Here is a 16431-nt window from a genome sequence, read left to right as displayed (position 1 = left end):
CAGGAACCAATCCACTGACCGCCGACGATGAGGGGAACGAGTGACGGACCGAGGCTGTCTGGCGGTCACTACACCTTCACCCCGCGCCTGTCCCCGGCGATCTAAACCACCGGCCTTCCGACCTGCGGGGCAGAAGACGGGGAGGTGGGGTGAGGAGGGTGGGGTGGGGGGCTGGGGAGCGGTTCTGGGGAAGGGGATGGGTGGAAGGGAAGGGACGGCCCGAGACAGGGGACGGGAAGATGCCCGGGAGGAAGCGGCGGCCGGCATTCGAAAGGAAAGTGACTGCCAGGTCTCCTCGTCTCCTCGTCCGTCTGAAACCCTCTGATTCTCCAGGCGAGCGTTCTCCACCACTCGTTTCCCCGGGGGACCGCTGGAAAACGTACGCAGGGCGGAGATATCGCAACACCTGTGTGCGCGTACATAACATCGCAAGTAGACTGCGGACTGTGCTTTGGACAACGGGATCGCCGTCTCCAGACAGACCTGTGCGAGAGGACTGAGTTGGATCTATCTCTCTCTCTCCCCCGCAAAGCAAATCCCCCCCCCCTTCAAAATTCCCCGACGACGGCGGCCATTTTGTGAGCGATCAGCTCGGAGATTGGAGCTTGGCGCCAGGCGATCCTCTTGAACGGAGAGACTAAGCACAAAAGCCGGGAGATAAAATAATGACAGGAAGGCCGGGACCTGGCACTCTGACGTGGATTACAAAGTTGTTTTAGTACCTGTTTTTTATTCCCCGCCACCCCCCCCTCTGCGATTAGGAACGCTTCCTGTCTGTTGCTTTGTACATCGCTATTCCTGTGCGTTATGTGCTGGGGATGGCCAGATTAGCGATCAAGATACAGCGTTACTTCCGCCGCTGGCCCTTGCGATTCTTCACCGTCTTCGTGGCCTACCTCATGGCGGGCAGCCTGGTGATCCTCCACTCGGGCTTCGTGGGGGACAGCACCGAGGCCGGGAGGGCCCCGCGCCCCGGGGAAGGAGGCGGGGCCCACGGCGTCGGCGGCCACAGCCCGACACCCGGCCTCCAGCGCTTCTCCTTCCTGCCCTTCGGCAGGGCCTACCGGGAGGGCCTCCCCGAGAAGGAGCAGTGGCCGGACGAGGTGCCCGCCGTACCCAGGAGGTACGGCCCTCCCTGGATGAAGCCCGCCCCCCAGGACCCCTCCGACAGACTCCGATCCGGGGAGCGCGTCGGCAGTTGGAGCCGGGCGCTGAAGGGCAAAACGTCACGAGACCAGGAGGAGAACAGAGGTAGGTGACGTCCCCACAATGCAACAGTCGCTTCTGCCTACGGGCGGCATGGTGGCGCAGCGGTAGAGTTGCCGTCCCCACGGCGCCAGGGCCACGAGTTCCATCCTGACTTGCCCGTACGGAGTTATATGATATAAGAAAATAACTGCAGATGCTGGTACAAATCGAAGGTATTTATTCACAAAATGCTGGAGTAACTCAGCAGGTCAGGCAGCATCTCAGGAGAGAAGGAATGGGTGACGTTTCGGGTCAAGACCCTTCTTCAGACTGATGCCTGTACGGAGTTTGTCCCTTTTCCCCGTGACCCGCGTGGGTTTTCTCCGGGTGCTCCGGTTTCCTCCCGCGCTCCAAAGACGTGCAGGTGTGTAGGTTAATTGGCTTGGTGTCAGGTGTAAATTGTCCCCAGTGTGTGTGTGTGTGTGTTGGATAGTGTTAGTGTGCGGGGATCACTGGTCGGCGCGGACTCGCTGGGCCGAAGGGCCTGTTTCCGCGCTGTATCTCTCTAAACTAAACTAAAAAGGCCAGATTGAACAGCCAACAATCGGCTTCGGTATAAATGTGAAATTGTTCCTCCAGCACTTTGTGCCTTTTTGTGTATTAACCAGCATCTGCAGTTCTTTGCTTCTGCATCGTTGGTCGATTTTCCGTGAAACACAACTCCAAGATATTATTTTTGGTGTCTATTGTGTTGGGTTTATGATTCGTTTATGTTGCTTCAGGCATTTCTTGTATTCATGAGACATTATCTATTGTCAAGAAATTCTGTAATATTAAAGACCATAATATCACTGTTACAGTTTAGGGTATCGCCACACTTAAATTACTTCCTTGTAATCTCTGTTAGTCCTGCTATATATTGTTTAGCGATGAGGACACCGAGAATTAGGGTTGCCAACTGTCCCATATTAGCCGGGACAGACATCCCGTATTTTGGGCTAAATTTGTTTGTCCCTGACACTGTCGGCCCGGACATTGTAGGCCCGGACACTGTAGGCACGGACACTGTAGGCACGGACACTGTAGGCCCGGACACTGTAGGCCCAGACACTGTAGGCCCAGACACTGTAGGCCCAGACACTGTAGGCCCAGACACTGCAGGCCCCGACACCGTAGGCCCGGACACTGTAGGCCCAGACACTGTATGCCCGGACATTGTAGGCCCGGACACTATAGGCCCGGACACTGTAGGCCCGGACACTATAGGCCCGGACACTGTAGGCCCGGACACTGTAGGCCCGGACACTGTAGGCCCGGACACTGTAGCCCGGACACTGTAGGCCCGGACACTGTAGGCCCGGACACTGTAGGCCGTGACACTGTAGGCCCGGACACTGTAGGCCCTGACACCGTAGGCCCGGACACTGTAGGCCCGGACACTGTAGGCCCGGGGGTCACTGTAAGCCCGGACACTGTAGGCCCAGACACTGTAGGCCCGGCCACTGTAGGCCCGTGGGCAGCTGTAGGTCCGGACACTGTAGGCCCGGACACTGTAGCCCTGGACACTGTAGGCCCGGACGCTGTAGGCCCGGACACTGTAGGCCCGGACGCTGTAGGCCCGGACACTGTAGGCCCGGACACTGTAGGCCCGTGGGCCGCTCTAGGCCCGGACACTGTAGGCTAACGGAGTGTGTTCGGGGAGCGGGGCCGAGTGCGTTCGCCTAACGGAGGTTGCGTAGCAACCCGTCTCCTGGCCCGCGCTGCCACCGCATGGCCGCTGGCTGGGTGAGGTCTGGTGGGGCGCGGGGCGGTGACGTCACCTTGTCCCGTATTTAGGAGTGAGATAGTTGGCAACCATACCGAGAATGGGCTTACACTACAGCTTTACATGATCGCTCTACTAATAGTCTAATAGAAACAAAGCACATTGCCAGGAATAACTGCCTCACTGACCCATCTGTCCACTAAATCCCCAACCCTTCCTCCTCTCAAAAGAAGGTGCATCTAATTCTCTTTGGAATTGATTGTTGCAGTGCCCTGAAGTGGTCTTAGGTATTATCCAGCGCTATCAGGAGTTTCAGATCGAGCCATGAGCACGTTGTTGATCTGAGAAAATGAAGATGGAATTCAATAAAATTTCCACCTTGAGCATAGGATTCTCGCGCCCCGCTGAGTTTTCAGCTCGCTTTGAAATTCTCACCGCTGAGTTAATTTCTGCCTCTCTCTAAACTGTTTCCCTGAGGCTGCCCTGAATTGTGGACTGAAGATGGGTCTCGGCCCGAGACGTCACCCATTCCTTCTCTCGAGAGATGCTGCCTGTCCCGCTGAGTTACTCCGGCGTTTCGAGTCAACCACTCGAGGTGTAAGCTGCCCAAGCGAAATGCGAATGCCTCTGACCGTGTCCTTGGCTGGGTGACATTGCCATCTGTGGGGTGATATAAGATTTATAGTTATTTGTTGAACTAATGCTGAACTTTTTCAGTCAGAGAGTGGTGAAGGTGTGGAATTCTCTGCCTCAGAAGGCAGTGGAGGCCAGTTCGTTGGATGCTTTCAAGAGAGAGCTGGATAGAGCTCTTAAGGATAGCGGAGTGAGGGGGTATGGGGAGAAGGCAGGAACGGGGTACTGATTGAGAGTGATCAGCCATGATCGCATTGAATGGTGGTGCTGGCTCGAAGGGCTGAATGGCCTACTCCTGCACCTATTGTCTATTGTCTATTGTCTATTGCTTTGGTTCATGAGAAATATGAAGAGCTGTAAATTCATTACTGCCACCGAACAACTAAGCAAAAAACGCTCTGACCGTCTTATTAAGAATAAGGGGTCGGCCATTTAGAACTGAGATGAGGAAAAACTTTTTCAGTCAGAGAGTTGTGAATCTGTGGAACTCTCTGCCTCAGAAGGCAGTGGAGGCCAATTCTCTGAATGCTTTCAAGAGAGAGCTAGATAGAGCTCTTAAGGATAGCGGAGTCAGGGGGTATGGGGAGAAGGCAGGAACGGGGTACTGATTGAGAATGATCAGCCATGATCACATTGAATGGCGGTGCTGGCTCGAAGGGCCGAATGGCCTCCTCCTGCACCTATTGTCTATTGTCTATTCACAGTTATTGCCAATGACATTGCTTCAGTATATTGTATAGTATCTGTTTTGATTTGCCACCCCTATAAGCATCAATGTGCCTGTCCAACTCTGCCATTCATTGGCGTTTAGTTTCGTTTAGTCTCAGTTTAGTTTGGTTACGTTTGGCTTAAAGATACAGCGCGGAAACAGGCCCTTCGGCCCACAGAGTCCATGCTGAGCGGCGATCCCCGCGCATTAACACTATCCTAGCACACACTAGGGACAGTTTTTACGTTTATACCGAGCCGATTAACCTACAAAAACCTGCACGTCTTTGGAGCGTGGGAGGAAACCGGAGCACCCGGAGAAAACCCACGCAGGTCACGGGGAGAACGTGCAAACTCCTTGTAAGTGACATCTGTTCCGCCTTCTATTGAGGGTTAAGGATAGGAATTTAGTTTCGTGTCATTTAGTTGAGTTTCATTTCATTTATTTTAGTTTAGTTTAGTTTAATTCGGAGATACTGTGGGGCATCAGGCCCTTCGACCCATCGAGTCCGTGCCGACCAGCGATCACCCCGCGCGCTAGCACGATCTTACACTGTTCCAGGGGCAATTTACATTTATACCGAGGCCAATCAACCTGCAAACCCGCTCGTCTTTGGAGCGTGGGAGGAAACCGGAGAAAACCCACGCAGTTCAAAGGGGGAAAGTGCAAACTCCATATCGACAGCACCCCAAGATCTATCTTCAGTGTAAACCAGCATCTGTAGTTCCATCCTACACACATATCAAATTAAGTATCCATGGTCTTTGGCATCTTAGAGAATTGAATAGCATTTGGATTTGGTTAAAATGTTTTTGTAAAATATCAGTTAAGACACCCAGTACTACTTTAAGAATAAGGGGGTAGGCCATTTAGAACTGAGATGAGGAAAAACTTTTTCAGTCAGAGAGTTGCGAATCTGCGGAATTCTCTGCCTCAGAAGGCAGTGGAGGCCAATTCCCTGAATGCATTCAAGAGAGAGCTAGGTAGAGCTCTTAAGGATAGCGGAGTCAGGGGGTATGGGGAGAAGGCAGGAACGGGGTACTGATTGAGAATGATCAGCCATGATCACATTGAATGGCGGTGCGTACAGGCTCGAAGGGCCGAATGGCCTACTCCTGCACCTATTGCCCATTGTCTATTGTCTATTATCCCTGTTCATCTGTGGTTGTGTGGCCAATACTATTGTCTTTTAATCCAGTTAATAGATTCAAACTTAGCTTTTGTGTTGCTCAGTTCAAAGTGTAAGAACGAAGATTTTGTTGAGATTTTGTTGAGTATTATGGCTTTTATTCGTGAAAAGTGAATTTGTCCGTTTAGCTCTTGTTTTCACTGTGTGTTATGAATGTGCTTACTTTGTATTTTTCATATTTGTACATATTTTTATTTGGACACATTTTGAATAAATGATTGCTGAAATGCCAAAATAAAAAACAGGCCGGGATTGAACCCGGGACTCTGACGCTGTAAGGCGGCAACTCTACCGCTGCGCCACCGTGACAACACTGTTCCTCTAACAGTATCCTCATGAGAGGAATAGATCGGGTACGCGCACGGAGTCTCTTGCCCAGAGTAGGGGAATCGAGGACCAGAGGACACAGGTTTAAGGTGAAGGGGAAAAGATTTAATAGGAATCTGAGGGGTGACTTTTTCCACACAAAGGGTGGTGGGTGTACGGAACGGGCTGCCGGAGGAGGTGGTTGAGGCTGGGACTATCTCAGAGTTCAAGAACCAGTTGGACGGGAACATGGATCGGACAGGTCTGGAGGGGTATGGACCAAGCGCGGGCAGGTGGGACTAGTGTAGCTGGGACATTGTTGGCAAGGTGGGCCGAGAGGCCTGTTTCCGCACCCTGTATCACTCTACGACTCTGTGACTCTAAGCCAGTTCCTGCGTGCAGCATCAAAAACTTTGTACCGTGTTACGCACTGTGTGGTGAAAGCCCTCACTGTTCTGCACGTTTAATATACGTGAGACAGAGAGACTGACGAGGGGGCAGGGAAATAAGTGGGTCACGCAGAATTTGTGAGAGGCGCAATATATTTTTAACTCCGACAACACAAAGCCTACTTTTCAAAACTGGGGAAGGCATTTTGGTTGAGCAGATTAATGGGCTATGAATGTTAATTAGATGAATTAAAAGACTTGTAACCCTAGAAGTTTGAACTGCGTGTTTTATATTTATCCTTCCTTTATTGTTGTGGTGGGAAATATATGCGCGTGTGTGTAGTTTAAATCGCAAGATTGGGGTGGGTTTGTCAGTCTCGGAACTGCGATAATTGAGGTGAGTTTTAGAACATGGAACAGGAACAGACCATTCGGCCCATCGAGTCTACTCCGCCATTCGATCGTGACTGATCTATCTCTCCCTCCTAACCCCATTCTCCTGCCTTCTCCCCATAACCCCTGACACCCGTACTAATCAAGAATCTTATCTATCTCTGCTTTAAAAATATCCACTGACTTGGCCTTCACAGCCTTCTGTGGCAAAGAATCCCACAGATTCACCACCCTCTGGCTAAAGAAATTCCTCCTCATCTCCTTCCTAAAAGAACGTCCTTTAATTCTGAGGCTGTGACCTCTGGTCCTGGACTCTCCCACTAGTGGAAACATCCTCTCCACATCCGCTCTATCCAACATAGAACAGTACAGCTCAGGAACAGGCCCTTTGGCCCACAACGTCCATGCCACAAATGATAAGTTCATAAGTGATAGGTGTAGAATTAGGCCATTCGGCCCATCAAGTCTACACGGCCATTCAATCGAGGCTGGTCTACCTTCCCCTCTCAACCCCATTCTGCTGCCTTCTCCCCATAATCCCTGACACCCGTGCTAATCAAATGATGTCAAGTTAAACTAATCTCCTCCATTTGCACAAAATTCGGACGGCACGGTGGCGCAGCGGTAGAGTTGCTGCCTTACAGCGAATGCAGCGCTGGAGACCCAGGTTCGATCCCGACTACGGGCGCTGTCTGTACGGAGTTTGCACGTTCTCCCCGTGACCTGCGTGGGTTTTCTCTGAGATCTTCCGTTTTCTCCCACACTCCAAAGACGTGCAGGTTTGTAGGTTAATTGGCTTGGTGTAAATGTAAAAATTGTCCCTAGTGTGTGCAGGATAGTGTTAGTGTGCGGGGATCGCTGGTCGGCGCAGACTCGGTGGGCCGAAGGGCCTGTTTCCGCGCTGTATCTCTAAACTAAACTAAACTAAACTAAACTGCAGATGGTGGTTTACACCAAAGATAGACACAAAGTGCTGGAGTTTCTTATCGAAACATATAAGATTATTAAGGGGTTGGACACATTAGAGGCAGGAAACATGTTCCCAATGTTGGGGGAGTCCAGAACCAGGGGGCACCGTTTAAGAATAAGGGGCAGGCCATTTAGAACGGAGATGAGGAAAAACTTTTTCAGTCAGAGAGTTGTGAATCTGTGGAATTCTCTGCCTCAGAAGGCAGTGGAGGCCAATTCTCTGAATGCATTCAAGAGAGAGCTAGATAGAGCTCTTAAGGATAGCGGAGTCAGGGGGTATGGGGAGAAGGCAGGAACGGGGTACTGATTGAGAATGATCAGCCATGATCACATTGAATGGCGGTGCTAGCTCGAAGGGCCGAATGGCCTACTCCTGCACCTATCGTCTATTGTCTATTGTCTATTGTAACTCAGCGGGGACAGGCAGCATCTCTGGAGAGAAGGAATGGGTGACATTTTGGGTGAACCAGACCATTGCTACAAAATAAAGTAAATCCTGAAAGTGATTAGCAGGATGGGACTGCAGATGCTGGTTTGAACGGAAGATGGACTGAAGAAAGGTCTCGACCTGAAACGCCACCCATGATTCCTTCTCTCCAGAGATGCTGCCTGTCCCGCTGAGTTACTCCAGCGTTGTGTGTCTGTATTCAGAGCAGTGTTCCAGACAGCTTGGCCGAGACAGTGGGGAATCTCGCCGGCCGGCCTCTTATTCTCATTGTGCACTCTACGTACACTCCTCCCGGCTATTAATGAAGACTGGGAAGCCTTGTGTGTCTCTTCTCAGCAGGCAGGGAAGGAGTAGACTCACTGCGTGAAGAGTATTGATCAGTTGACTGCTTTCCTCAGATCAAAAATATGAAATAATTGCACTCCTGACTGATAAACTCAAGGCCTTGAGCCCAGTTGACACTGCTTGTAATAGCCATTTACAGATGCATTGATCGTGGGCTATCCTTCATCAGCCCTTGTCACACCGGCCCAATCACTTCAGCGTCAACTGTTTTGCACTGCCCGGGTTCGATAACCATCTGCTTCAGATGCTAGCTACGTATCTGCAGAAGCACCGAGCAACTCGACTCAAAGGTGCAGGAAGGAACTGGAGATGCCGGTTTACAGCGAAGATAGACCGACGGAGAAACGTGTAAATTCTGTACAGTGCTAGGGTCGCCAACCGTCCCGTATTAGCCGGGACATCCCGTATTTTGGGCTAAATTGGTTTGTCCCGTATGGGACCGCCCTTGTCCCGTATTAGGCCCGGGGGATGCTGTAGGCCCGGACACTGTCGGCCAGGACACTGTAGGCCCGGGCACTGTAGGCCCGGGCACTGTAAGCCCGGACACTGTATGCCCGGACACTGTATGCCAGGACACTGTGGGCCCGGACACTGTAGGCCCGGACACTGTATGCCTGGACATGGTAGATCCAGACACTGTAGGCCCGGACACTGTAGGCCCGGACACTGTAGGCCCGGACACTGTAGGCCCGGCACTGTAGGCCCGGACACTGTAGGGCCGAACACTGTAGGGCCGGACTCTGTAGGCTCGGACACTGTAGGCGCGGACACTGTAGGCCTGGACACTGTATGCCAGGACACTGTAGGCCCGGACACTGTAGGCCCGGACACTGTAGGCCCGGACACTGTAGGCCCGGACACTGTAGGCCCGGACACTGTAGGCCCGGACACTGTAGGCCCGGACACTGTAGGCCCTGATACTGTAGGCCCGGACACTGTAGGCCCGGACACTGTGGGCCCAGACACTGTAGGCCCGGACACTGTATGCCTGGACATGGTAGATCCAGACACTGTAGGCCCGGACACTGTAGGCCTGGGCACTGTAGACCCGGACACTGTAGGCCCGGACACTGTACGCCCGGACACTGTAGGCCCGGCACCGTAGGCCCGGACACTGTAGGCGCGGACACTGTAGGCCCGGACACTGTAGGCCCGGACACTGTGGGCTCGGACACTGTAGGCTCGGACACTGTATGCCAGGACACTGTGGGCCCAGACACTGTAGGCCCGGACACTGTAGGCCCGGACACTATAGGCCCAGACACTGTGGGCCCGGACACTGTAGGCCCGGGCACTGTAGGCCCGGACACTGTGGGTCCAGACACTGTAGGCCCGGGCACTGTAGGCTCAGACACTGTATGCCAGGACACTGTGGGCCCAGACACTGTAGGCCCGGACACTGTAGGCTTAGTGACTACATAACCCAGCAGTGCTCAATTCCAATGACGTGACCTAAGATTAATTATCCCTGCATTTTAGCAGCAAACGCACTTCAAAGAAACACCTCACTGGATGTGAAGCACTTTACAGACATTGCAGAGTTGTAAAGGCAATGATAGAAAGGCACGTCTATCGACTGAGTGGAGACGAGGGAGCTGTTTCAGTGCCTGTCGTCATTGTAAAAGTCTGTTCAACAGCTTTCACCAAAATATAATTACTGCTGAAATGGTGCCCAATCTCTCAGGACCGCTACGATGCTAATTGTCCTTCACTTATTTCCGCAGTCTCTTCGCTTAGCGCCTTTTGATTGTGAAATTATATCTACCATAGAGTCCAGGGGCTATACAGCCCTTCGGCCCACCTTGTCCGTGTCAGCCCTGTTGGCATATTGGGCTAGTCAATAGACAATAGACAATAGACAATAGGTGCAGGAGGAGGCCATTCAGCCCTTAGAGCCAGCACCAACATTCAATGTGATCATGGCTGATCATTCTCAATCAGTACCCCGTTCCTGCCTTCTCCCCATACCCCCCTGACTCCGCTATCCTTAAGAGCTCTATCTAGCTCTCTCTTGAATACATTCGGAGAATTGGCCTCCACTGCCTTCTGAGGCAGAGAATTCCACAGATTCACAACTCTCTGACTGAAAAAGTTTTTCCTCATCTCCTTTCTGAATGGCCTACCCCTTATTCTTAAACTGTGCGGCCCCTGGTTCTGGACTCCCCCCCCCCCCCCCAACACTGGGAACATGTTTCCTGCCTCTAACGTGTCCTTGTTCTCCAGAGGCGCCACCTGTCTCACTGAGTCACTCCAGCGTTTTGCATCCGTCTCCGGCAGTAAAGAGGTGGTGGCAATTTTACGGGTGTTTGCTTAACGACAAATAGTGTGCGATTGATGTATTAACACTTCCTAACCGATAGAAAAGCAGCAACATTAAATAAAGCTGGAAAATTAGTGCTGATGGGATAAATGGAAAGAAGAAGATAGTTTAATAGCCATCATTTATTTTAATTGGTGAGTAAAGAGGACACAATATAAATTCAACACACATCGTGGGCACTATCAATGGGAAGCAGCAACATCTCGCTTAACTTTATAGCCATCATGTAAAAGACACCGCAGAGAGATAATGCACCTCGGATAAAAAGCCTATTTAATGCCTTCGTCTCTCTCGTTGTGCACTGGTGGATCAAGAAGCCACCAATAAATTAAGGATAAGGGGGAAGTCTTTTAGGACCGAGATGAGAAAACGTTTTTTTTCACACAGAGAGTGGTGAATCTGTGGAATTCTCTGCCACAGAAGGTAGTTGAGGCCAGTTCATTGGCTATATTTAAGAGGGAGTTAGATGTGGCCCTTGTGGCTAAAGGGATCAGGGGGTATGGAGAGAAGGCAGGTACGGGATACTGAGTTGGATGATCAGCCATGATCATATTGAATGGCGGTGCAGGCTCGAAGGGCCGAATGGCCTACTCCTGCACCTATTTTCTATGTTTCTAAATTGCTATGAATAAACTGCTTCGTTCAGGGGATGTGTGGAAACCTCTCTCCACAAACGGTCACTCCAAAGTTCAACACAAGGCCAAACACGCCAACTAATATTCCTACAGATGATACTACGCTGGGGGGCAGTGTGAATTGTGAGCAAGATGCAATAAGGCTGCAGGGTGACTTGGACAGGTTGTGTGAGTGGGTGGATACATGGCAGATGCAGTTTAATGAAGATAAGTGTGAGGTTATTCACTTTGGAAGTAAGAATAGAAAGGCAGATTATTATCTGAATGGTGTCAAGTTACGAAGAGGGGATGTTCAACGAGATCTGGGTGTCCTAGTGCATCAGTCACTGAAAGGAAGCATGCAGGTACAGCAGGCAGTGAAGAAAGCCAATGGAATGTTGGCCTTCATAACAAGAGGAGTTGAGTATAGGAGCAAAGAGGTCCTTCTACAGTTGTACCAGGCCCTGGTGAGACCACACCTGGAGTACTGTGTGCAGTTTTGGTCTCCAAATTTGAGGAAGGATATTCTGGCTATTGAGGGCGTGCAGCGTAGGTTCACTAGGTTAATTCCCGGAATGGCGGGACTGTCGTATGTTGAAAGGCTGGAGCAATTAGGCTTGTATACACTGGAATTTAGAAGGATGAGGGGGGATCTTATTGAAACATATAAGATAATTAGGGGATTGGACACATTAGAGGCAGGAAACATGTTCCCAATGTTGGGGGAGTCCAGAACCAGGGGCCACAGTTTAAGAATAAGGGGTAGGCCATTTAGAACGGAGATGAGGAGGAACTTTTTCAGTCAGAGAGTGGTGAAGGTGTGGAATTCTCTGCCTCAGAAGGCAGTGGAGGCCAGTTCGTTGGATGCTTTCAAGAGAGAGCTGGATAGAGCTCTTAAGGATAGCGGAGTGAGGGGGTATGGGGAGAAGGCAGGAACGGGGTACTGATTGAGAGTGATCAGCCATGATCGCATTGAATGGCGGTGCTGGCTCGAAGGGCTGAATGGCCTCCTCCTGCACCTATTGTCTATTGTCTATTGTCTATTGTCCACTGCCGTCGTGGTGGGCAGTGGCAAATGCACTCTGCGATAGGCGGGCGGTGAATCTGTGGGACTCTTTGCCATTGTGGAGGCCATTTCAGCGGACATATTTAAGGCATATTCTTGATCAGTGCGGGTGTCAGGGGTTACGGGGAGAAGGCAGGAGAATGGGGTTAGGAGGGAGAGATGGTGTCACAAAATGCTGGAGTAACTCAGCAGGTCGGGCAGCATCTCTGGAGAGAAGGAATGGGTGAGGTTTCGGGTCGAGACCCTTCTTCAGACTGATGAGATGGATCATAGGGAGAGATTTGGATCAGCCATGATTGAATGGCAGAGTAGACTCGATGGGCCGAACGGCCTAATTCTGCTCCTATCACGTACGACATTGTGGGAGGCAGGGTATGTGCGATTAACCAGAGCATTTGCAGTCATAATGAAGACCGTAGCGGGCGGCACGGTGGCGCAGCGGTAGAGTTGCTGCCTTCCAGCGCCAGAGACCAGGGTTCGATTTCGTCTACGGGGCGCCTGTCTGTGTGGAGCTTGCACGTTCTCCCCGTGACTTGCATGGGTTTTCCCCCAATCTCCACAGACGTACAGCTTTGTACGTTCATTTAGGGGCGGCACGGTGGCGCAGCGGTAGAGTTGCTGCCTTACAGCGAATGCAGCGCCGGAGACCCGGGTTCCATCCCGACTATGGGCGCCGTCTGTACAGAGTTTGCACGTTCTCCCCGTGACCTGCGTGGGTTTTCTCCTGAGATCTTCGGTTTATTCCAGCGCTCCAAAGACGTGCAGCTTTGCAGGTTAATCGGCTTGGTAAATGTAAAGAATTGTCCCTAGTGGGTGTAGGATAGTGTTAGTGTGCGGGGATCGCTGGTCGGCGCGGACCCGGTGGGCCGAAAGGGCCTGTTTCCGCGCTGTATCTCTAAAACGAAACTATATCAGAAGATCACACGAAGGCGTGACTGAACGGCGGAGCGGGCTCGATGGGCCGAATGGCCTAATTCTACTCGTGAGAACATGTGAGCTTGTAAACCCAACTTCTACAGCCAGTATTCAGGAGCCACTGAGCCGTGAGAAGCTGCAGGCAGGTTATCCCCGAAGAAAAATAAGTGGACATGGCAAAATGATGGATTATAATTGGCCCTGACGTCCAGAGCAGACGCTGTCTTCAGGACGCGATGGCTCACCACATACTACATTACATTTCTCATTAAATCCCAGGTGAAAAACCCTGGGGCCAAAACACGGTCGACTGATCATGGCCGACCTATTAGTGAGAGACTCGGGAAGAGGTTTCGTAGCAACCACAGCGGGTTCCCTCCACATTTTAGTTTTAGTTTTTCAGTTTGAGTTCAGTTCAGTCTCAGGGGAAAACCTGCGCAGGTCACGGGGAGAACGTGCAAACTCCGTACAGGCAGCGTCCGTAGTCGGGATCGAACCCGGGACTCCGGCGCTGCATTCGCTGTGAGGCAGCAACTCTACCGCTGCGCCACCGTGCCTCTCTTCGGCCCAACTTGCCCACACCGGCCACCATGTCCCATCCACACTAGTCCCACCTGAGTCATAGTGTGTGATACAGCGTGGAAACAGGCCCTTCGGCCCAACTTGCCCACACCGGCCACCATGTCCCATCCACACTAGTCCCACCTGAGTCATAGTGTGTGATACAGCGTGGAAACAGGCCCTTCGGCCCAACTTGACCACCCTGGCCAACGTGTCCAACATTGGGGCGGTCACGGTGGCGCAGCGGTAGAGTTGCTGCCTCACAGCGCCGGAGACCCGGGTTCGATCCCGACTACGGGCGCTGTCTGTGCGGAGTTTGTACGTTCTCCCCGTGACCTGCGTGGGTTTTCTCCCGAGATCTTCGGTTTCCTCCCGCGCTCCAAAGACGTGCGGGTTTGTAGGTTAATTGGCTAGGGTGTAAATGTACAAAATTGTCCCTAGATAGTGTCAGCGTGCGGGGATCGCTGGTCGGCGCGGGATGGCCTGTTTCCACGCTGTATCTCTAAACTAAACCCCCCTTGGTCAGGATGGAACCAGGGTCTCTGGTGCTGTTGAGGTGGCAACTCTACCACTGCTCCACCTTTGTCTCCACACTGTAGTTGGCCACCGCAGGATTTATAACCCAGCACTGGAGATGAATTATGTATCAGCTGACAAGCCGGACAGACCCACGACATAAAGAATCCGTAATTCCCCATTGTCAAGTATTAACAAGGGTGACCGTGAGGGCAGTTAATTTGTCACAGAGTGTACATCGGTGTACTGTGTACTAAATTCCAGCCTCCGCCAGCAATCAACACTGCCATAGATCACAGCGTTCATATTCAACATTCAACTCCCTTAAATATATTCCGAGCCTTCATTACAGATGCTGTGTTCAATGTAATGTCCTGACCTAATCTTTTTCTCATTGTTCAAGTCTCTGCTAAATGGATTATCACGAGGTGGGAGACTATTAATGGCTGAGATTTCAAATCCCATCTCACCACCGAGTGAGTGCCTGCTTCAAGTAAATATCCAGGATGAGGTGCCCCTCGGACTCAGTCTATCAAATTGCCTTCACATTTCAGATTCCCGATTTTAATTGGCGTCGCCAGAAGCCGGGCGATCGCGAGATCGTACCGTCGTGACGTGACGGGAGTAGAATCAGGCCGTTCGGCCCATCGAGTCCTCTCCGCCATTCAATCACGGCCGACCCACCTCTCCCTCCGAACCCCGTTCTCCTGCCTTCTCCCCGTAAACCCCTTAACACCCGTACTGACCCATGATCACGATGAATTGCGGTGCTGGCTCGAAGGGCCGAACGGCCTCCTCCTGCACCTATTTTCTATGTAATCAAGAACCTATCCATCTCTGCCTTAAAAATATCCACTGAGTTGGCCTCCACAGCCTTCTGTGGCAAATAATCCAACAGATTCACTAAAGAAATTCCTCCTCATCTCCTTCCTAAAAGAAAGTCTTTTAATTCTGAGGCTGTGCCCTCTGGTCCTAGACTCTCCCACTAGTGGAAACATCCTCTCCACATCCACTCTATCCAGGCCTTTCACTTTTATCCAATACTATTTCACTTTTCAATGCCTCCTGTCAGCGTGTTGAAGATGAAACAATAACCCTGCTTGGCTTGCTTGGCACGGTGGCGGTAGAGTCGGTGCCTCTCAGCGCCGGATACCCGGGTTCCATACCGGCCACACGGGTGCTGTCTGTGCGGAGTTTGCACACTCTCCCCGTGACCTGCGTGGGCTTTCTCCGGGTGCTCCGGTTTCCCTCCCGCGCTCCAAAGACGTGCGGGTTTGGAGTTTGCGTAGAAAGGAACTGCAGGCGCTGGTTTGTACCGAAGATGGACAAAGAATGCTGGGGGTAGCTCATCGGGATGGGCAGCATCTCCGGAGAGAAGGAATGGGTGACGTCTCGGGGCGGGTCTGAAGAAGGGTCCCGACCCGAAACGTCACCTATCCTTTTTCTCCAGGGATGCTGCCCGACCCGCTGAGTGACTCCATCCGCTTTGTGTCTATCTTCGGGGTTTGTGGGTTAATTTGGCTTCGGTAAAATTGTAAATTGTCCCAACTGTGTGTGTTGTGTGTCGGATAGTTCCCGTGTACGGGGCAATCGCTGGCCGGAGTGGTCTCAGTGGGCCGAAGGGCCTGTTTCCGAGCTGTATCTCTAAAGTCTAACCTAAAGCTGGACTGAAGGTTCGGGGGTAGGTGGGTGGAGGGGGGGGGGGTGGGTTGGGGGGGAGAGTGGGGGGGGGGGTGGGGGGGGGAGAGGGGAGGACGTGAATAGAGCAATCCCTGAAATAAGTGGATCGAGGGCAGACCGAGCGAGGGAAGATTAATTGATCACGTCACGAACTGTTGATTAAAATTTCCAGCCAATTAATCAATTAGAATTGATTAATTTACACGTCCCACACTGTGCCGCTGTTGGTCCACAATTGCTTGTAGGATTACGGTCCCAAAGTGTGCTCTGCTTTCCATTGATTTGATTTGGTTAAATTGGAATTTATGGGCTATTGGAATTAAGCCTGGAGAATTTCATCCGTGGCACGTTTATTCTTGTGTTCCACGACATGCATCGTTGATATTTGTTCATTGTTCATAGTGATGGGAGCAGAATTAGGCCAT

At 51.7% G+C, this 16431-nt stretch overlaps 1 protein-coding gene across 1 annotated transcript in view; it reads left to right on the top strand.

Annotated features, from left to right (window-relative positions):
• Positions 1-203: 203 nt before the first annotated feature.
• The window catches only part of wscd2 (WSC domain containing 2), a 67614-nt gene continuing 51386 nt past the window's right edge, over positions 204-16431 (top strand). Inside the window, exon 1 of the mRNA XM_078421061.1 lies at positions 204-1251. Within this exon, the coding sequence (XP_078277187.1) occupies positions 819-1251 (433 nt within the window). The 5' untranslated portion in view covers positions 204-818. The remainder of the gene's footprint in view (positions 1252-16431) is intronic.

This window comes from Rhinoraja longicauda, chromosome 25 (assembly GCF_053455715.1).
Source record: "Rhinoraja longicauda isolate Sanriku21f chromosome 25, sRhiLon1.1, whole genome shotgun sequence".
NCBI lineage: Eukaryota > Metazoa > Chordata > Chondrichthyes > Rajiformes > Arhynchobatidae > Rhinoraja > Rhinoraja longicauda.
The sequence above is the reverse complement of the archived record's forward strand: the minus strand, read 5'-3'. Positions and strand labels throughout refer to the sequence as shown.